This window comes from Elaeis guineensis, chromosome 11 (genome assembly GCF_000442705.2).
Source record: "Elaeis guineensis isolate ETL-2024a chromosome 11, EG11, whole genome shotgun sequence".
NCBI lineage: Eukaryota > Viridiplantae > Streptophyta > Magnoliopsida > Arecales > Arecaceae > Elaeis > Elaeis guineensis.
In genome coordinates this window covers 110876763-110883558 of record NC_026003.2, presented here as the reverse complement: position 1 = coordinate 110883558, position 6796 = coordinate 110876763, and the positions used below count along the sequence as shown (strand labels likewise).

The 6796-nt window shown below is 46.5% G+C and overlaps 1 protein-coding gene across 1 annotated transcript; it reads left to right on the top strand.

Moving 5' to 3' along the window:
- Window positions 1–1075: 1075 nt before the first annotated feature.
- On the top strand, window positions 1076–1582 carry LOC140852422 (uncharacterized). Its single transcript, XM_073245351.1, has one exon. It carries the CDS (start codon window positions 1076–1078, stop codon window positions 1580–1582), a length of 507 nt encoding a protein of 168 aa, XP_073101452.1.
- Window positions 1583–6796: the final 5214 nt, after the last annotated feature.

Genomic DNA, 6796 nt, shown 5'->3' with positions numbered 1-6796 from the left:
ATTATATATATGCTAATTTACTGTTGGTCTTGCATTATTGGTTTTGCATCATCGGATTTGAGATCGATGAATTTATTATACCTGAGATATTGTTATTTGATTTTGAGCATGAGTATGTTATGTCAATATATATGTATCAGAGATTGATGGCATGATTATATGGATATGACATATCTGAATTGATCATAATGCAAGTCGGAATTGATTTGATGAAATCAACACATAATGATTAAATGAAAAGAAAGAGATATATGGTATGGACTAGTCTTATCATGTAGAACAGCCCGCCAGAAGCTTATGCCTGGGACAGCCCCCACTGGCTTATAGGTGGATCAGCCGGCCAGGAGCTCATGTCTGGGACAGCCCGCCAGGAGCTTATGCCTGGGACAGCCTCTCACGGGCTTTGGTACGTGGGACAGCCGGCCAGGAGCTCATCCTGGGACAGTCTTGAAAGACTTTTTAAATGGATTCGATCCGGATGATGACTGAGGTATAGAATTGGATAGTCCAGAACCAGAAAGAAAATGTTAAAAATCATATGATTATGAAAGGAGAAATGAAAGATAAGACATGAAATAATTGTTGAATAAAAGGGGTTTCACCTGTTAACATATGATGATGCATCTATTTTAACAAGACAGAAAATTTATGAATATTTGCATTATTCTGGACATTGAACATGAGATTTTATATTTTATTGCTTATCCTTATTTTCAGACTATATTACTATATCAGTGTGATATGAAAATTCTTACTGGGCTGTAAAGCTCACACCCCTTCATCTTTCTTTTTCTTCTCAGAGTTACAGGATGCTTATGATTGGCTATGACTTGGATTTACGGGTGAGCAGAAGGATAAATAGAGTGTCATGGTATCTGATCAGAGAATTGAAGAAATTTAATTTGTAATTATGTAAGGTTTTACGAATTATTGTTGAAATTAATGGTATGGATGTTAAGATTGTAATGATTTATTTTGACCTTACATATTCTTTAGGGTTTGTTCTAAGAAGTGTGCGATCATCATGTATCCGATCTGAATGTTGGGTTCGGGACGTGACATTTTTTTTTGAGAGATGGCTGTCGCTGGGATGGACTTTGGATATCCCATGTTGCTGATTGGTGACTTCAACGTTATTACTGACAGCACCGAGAAACGAGGCGGCCGTGGATTTAATGCTGATATTGAAGTTAGAGAATTCAGGAACTTTGTAAATTCTTCTTCTCTGATCGATCTGGGATTCAGTGGAAGCGCCTTCACCTGGTGCAACAACAGGTTCGGACATGCTCGGGTTTGGGAGAGATTAGACAGAGCTCTTGCTAATGACGGATGGATCAACTATTTTCCTGATTCCATTGTGACTCACCTACCGAGAATTGGTTCGGACCATTGCCCTCTGCTACTTCAGGTCTCTTCTCAACCTTCTCGCAACCGTCGATCACCTTTAAGGTTTCACAAATTCTGGCTATCAATTGAAGGGATCCAGCATGTGGTCAGGCGAGCTTGGTGTGGGCCGTCCGGTGCATCTCATGGAGTCCGGTTACTGAAGTTGCTCCGAAACACCAGACAGGTCATTGTCTAAATGGAACAAGAAATATGTTGGTAATCTGTTTGACAAAGCGAAATGATTGGAAACACAAATTCAGAAAATGCAAGAGGAGAATATTCAGAGTGGGGGCACCAATTTGCGGTTACAGCATCACCTGTCAAGAAGGTTTCTGAATACCAATGGGTGCTTAAGTTACAAGAGATCTATTGGCGGCAGAAATCCAGAATCAGATGGTTGAAGGAGGGAGATCTTAACACTGCATTCTTCCATCAGACTATAGTTATTCGGCGCAGAAGGAATAAGATCTCTTCGACACAGGATGGTGAGGTGAACACTGACTCGGAGATTGCCAATACTATTACGAACTACTTCACTTCCCATTGGGACAATCAGGGTAATCCTCCCTTTGTTGATCTCCCTCCGATCTCGATGCCCATTACTTCCCCCCAGCAGCCACACATGGTGCAACCAATTACTGATGATGAGATCCTCGCCGCTCTATCTCAACTCTCCTCTGATCGGGCACCAGAGCCCTCTGATTTTCAACCGTTGTTCTACAAGCACTTCTGGCCGAATGATGTCTTGGCTGCTATCCATGAAGTGTTTGACTCTGGTTCTATGCCAATGGACTGGAAGGACACCCATTCAGATTTTATCCCCAAAATTCCTAATCCACGGGAGGTCAAAGACTATAGGCCGATTAGTCTCTGTAATATGGCGTACAAATGGGTAGCCAAGATTCTTATTAACAGGATGAAACCTCTGCTCCCCAACCTAATTTCTTTGGAGCAAGGTGCTTTCGTGCCGGCCCACAATATTTCTGAAAACATTATGCTTGCACAGAAAATTTTTCACTCCATGGAATCGGTATCTGGCACTAGCTCTCTCATGGTTGTGAAAGCAGACATGGAAAAAGCTTATGATAGGCTGTCGTGGAGGTATCTTGAAGCTGTTTTATATCACTATGGATTTCATCGGCGGTTCATATGCGGGATCATGGCCTGTGTCCTAAACCCAAGATTCTCTGTGCTGATTAATGGAAGGCCTTCTCCATGGTTTCATTCTTCCGGTGGTGTTCGACAGGGATGCCCCTTTCTCCATTTTTCTTCATCCTTTGTTCGGATATATTAGGATTTGACATCTCAAGATTTTATCCATATTGAGCCCACAACGAGGTCCGCGACGAAAAACGGAGTCCAACGAGACTAAGATCACCTCAAACGAAATTCGGACGGAGGAGATACACGTGTTTAAAGTCGGTACAGAACTCGGAATGGTGGAGGACTGCTGGCGGCGGGCTGCGTGTTGCCCAGGCATGGCCAGCATGTGGGCTGGGTGTGCGGGGCGCGGCCCAGTGCGGGGCGGCCCGGGCGCTGGCGCACGGGGCACGGCCTGAGCCCGGGCGCGCGGTGCGGGCCGACCCAGGCCCACGCACACGCGCGCACGGGCTTAGCTATCCGATTCTCCGGTCCATGGTGGACCAGAGCACGATCGGAGGGTGTGGATAGTTTCTGTTCTTAATCCGACGATCCGTGGGCTTATTTGGACTTGATTAGGGCTCCTAAACATAATCTAATTGATGTTTAGGGCCTTTAAAAGGCCTGATAACGCAACAGAGAGGGGTGTGGTCTGGCGCATGGTCTTCTTCAGTGGGAAAATGAAAGCCCGTGACACCCATGAAGAGAGAGAGGCTGAGATGCTGAAAGAAGAAGGAGCAGGGCTCTTGGACAATTGACAACGGTCGCTTTAGGGGTTCAGGGGATCTTCCTAGAGTGAAAGTTTTTATGAGGAAGAACTTTCTGCGAGGAAAAAATTGAGTGTACGAGAGTTGAGGGTGAGATCTCCTCTTGTAATATTTTTTTTTTCATAGTGAAGTTTGCATGCCCTGTGGAGGCGAGTCTTTTTTGGCTGATCCATATATTTGATTATTTTTTATTTATTTTTTCTTTCTTCCTGCTGCATCGCGCAGTACCGAAAAAGTCTTGGGAGGTGATGTCTTGGCCAGACATCCAATAAGTGGTATCAGAGAGAGGCGGTATAAGGACGTAGATTGCAGCGATGGTGAGCAAGATTGAAGATGGAGAAGATATGATCAATCAAGATGGAGATCAACAAGTTTGATGGAAAGAGCAATTTCTCCTTGTGGCAGATAAGGGTGAAGGACATGCTCATCCAGCAAGAGTTGATCAATACTCTCTTGTGCAAAAAGAAACCGACCACCATGGAGGTGCAAGATTGGAGACGGCTACAGATGCAGACGGTGAGTACCATCCGCATGTATCTAGCGGATGAGGTGGTGATCCATGTACTTAGCGAGACTTTTCTGAGGTATTATGGTCGAAGCTCGAGGAGTTGTACATGACGAAGTCTCTCACTAATATTCTTTTCCTTTGGAGGCAGTTCTATCAGCTGCGGATGACTGAGGAATAGAGCATCCAGAAGATCCTCACCGACTTCCAGAAGATCCTCACCGACCTCCTCAACGTTGGTGAGAATGTTGAAGAGAAGACCAGGGTACTGATTTTGCTGGCGTCGCTTCTTCCTTCGTACGAGTCCTTGGTGACTGCTCTTCTAATGGAGAAGAGCATCATCAAGATGGACGAGGTCACCACGGCAATACTCCAGAACGAGATTCTCGGGAGGAAGAATCTGGCTTTGAGCTCAGATGGTGGTAGCTCAGCTTTGGTGGCTTCTGGAGGAGCAGGAGGCGGTAGATGGAGTGACAGAAGATCGCGACGAGGACGGTCCAAGTCTAAAAGGGACTTGAGCAAAATCAGATGTTACCAGTGTGACGAGTTAGGGTATCTAGTTAGAGATTGCTCTCAACTGAAAAATCGGACGATGGCTGCTGTGGCGACGGCCAGTAGCAATTCAGAGGAAGATGTTTGGGAGATATCTGACGAGGGATCTACTTATTCTACTTCTTTCCAGCAGTGGATTTTAGATTCTGCACGTACCTATCATGTATGTTGTAAAGAGGAGCAGTTTGACTCTCTGGAGAACAGTGAGGATACCGTTTATCTGTCGGATGGATCATGCTGTGCGATCAAAGGCATCGGGACGGTCAGCTGGAAGACACATGATGGTGCAGTGAGGAGATTGGGGGAGATTCGATACATACTCGATTTCAGATGGAATCTTATCTCACTAAACAGACTGGATTCAAAAGACTACAGGATGGTAGTTGGTGGAGGAATCCTGAAGGTACTATGCGGTGATAGAATTGCTCTGGAGGGAAAGAAGGAAAGGAGAGGACATTATTACTTGATGGGGAGCTCAGTGTAAGGTGGAGCTTCAGGAGTCAGGTGGAGCCCAGAGCGAGGTAGAGCTCCAGGTGGAGGTGGATCGGGCATGAGATAGGAGACTCGAAAGGACGAGAAGCGACGTCGCAAGGTGAGATTCCTATTGCCGCAGGATGATACCCCAAGTAGATCTCAGGTCAGGAGGAGCACAGCATACGATGGAGATGGGATCGAGCGACCTGACTCGACTCACATATTTGTCCATCCATGATCAGCAGGTGATTGCCTCAGGGCATGGGGGTGAGGAGATCCAGAAGCTCTCGGAGTTAGGAGGATGCCGAATATCGAGTCGAGATAGAGATTGTTAGGATTTGATGCCTCAAGATTCGATCCATATTGAGCCTACAGTGAGGTCCGCGATGAAAAACGGAGTCTAACGAGATCAAGATCACCTCAAACAGAACTTGGACGGAGGAGATACGCGTGTTTGAAGTCGGCATGAAACTCGGAGCGGCGGAGGACCGTCGGCGGCCGGCGGCAGGCCGGCGGAACGGCCGCGCGCAGCGATGCGCGGCCCAGGTGCAGCCAGCACGTGGGTTGGGCATGCAGGATGCGGCCCAGCATGCGTAGCCCGGTGCGGGGCACGGCCTAGGCGCAGGCGCGCGGGGCGCGGCGAGGATTGGCCCAGGCCCACACGCATGCGCGCGGCGGGCTTAGCAACCCGATTCTCTGATCCACGGTAGAACAGGCAGTCCACGATCGGATGCGTGGACCGTGTGGGCATTCTCCACGTGTTTCGTACGATCCGTGGTACTATTTCGTAGATCAGAGTGCGATCGGAGGGCGTGGGTAGTTTTCGATCTTGATCCGACCGTCCGGGGACTTATTTGGACTTGATTAGGACTCCTAAACCTAATCTACTTGATGTTTAAGGCCTTTAAAAGGCCTGATAACGCAACAGAGTGTGGTGTGGTCTGGTGCGCGGTCTTCTTCAGTGGGAAAACGAAAGCTTGTGACACCCGTGAAGAGAGAGAGAGGCTGAGACACTGAGAGAAAAAGGAGCAAGGCTTTTGAACAGCAAACAGCGGTCACTTCAGGGGTTCAGGAGATCTTCCTAGAGAAAGAATTTTTGTGAGAGAGAAATTAGGTGTACGAGAGTTAAGGGTGAGATCTCCTTTTGTAATATTTCTTTTTTTCATAGTGAAGTTTGCATGTCCCGTAGAGACGAGTCTTTTTTGACTGATCTATGTATTTGATTGTTTTTTGTTTGTTTTTTCTTTCTTCCTGTTGCATCATGTAGTATCGAAAAGATCTTGAAAAATAATGTTCTGATCAGATATCCATCCAACAGGATATGTTATCTCGCTCCGTGCAATGCTGTGTGGAGGCTAGTACTTTAAAAAGATTTCAACCAAAACAGCATGGACCCATTATTTCCCTTGATCTTCTTTTAATTGCGCAGGCTACCAAAAAGAATGCCAGAACTCTGAAGAAAGCAGTTATGGACTATTGCTTGCAATCTGGTCAGCGGGTCAACACCAGCAAATCCACGATCCGATTTAGCAGCAGGGTTAATGTTTGGACAAGACAGTACATTGTCAATCTTTTAGAGATTCAATTGAATGATGGTCGGTGGTCCTATCTCGGGGACCCTGTTTCTGGTAGTAAACTTACTCGGCAAGACTTCGATACCCTATTCAGCAGAGTTAGCAGCAGATTGGAAGGCTGGAAATAGAAGTATCTGTCGCAAGCCGAGCGCTTTACTCTGATTCAATCCATCTTGAATTCTATGTACGTCTATCTTTTGTCCAATGTCCCGGTTCCTTGTGTGGCTCTCACTGAATTGGAGCGAATGTTCAAAGCTTTCTTTTGGGGTCATGATATGAGCCAGAAGAAATTACACCTCATCTCCTGAGGAACTATCTGCACACCTAAATGTTGGGGAGGATTGGGGCTGCACTCCTTAAGGATCCGCAAACAAGCGCTCATGGGGCGGGCTGTGACG

Bases quoted from the DNA above. Each gene is read 5' to 3' on its own strand.
- LOC140852422 (XM_073245351.1), top strand. From the start codon at position 1,076: ATGGCTGTCGCTGGGATGGACTTTGGATATCCCATGTTGCTGATTGGT.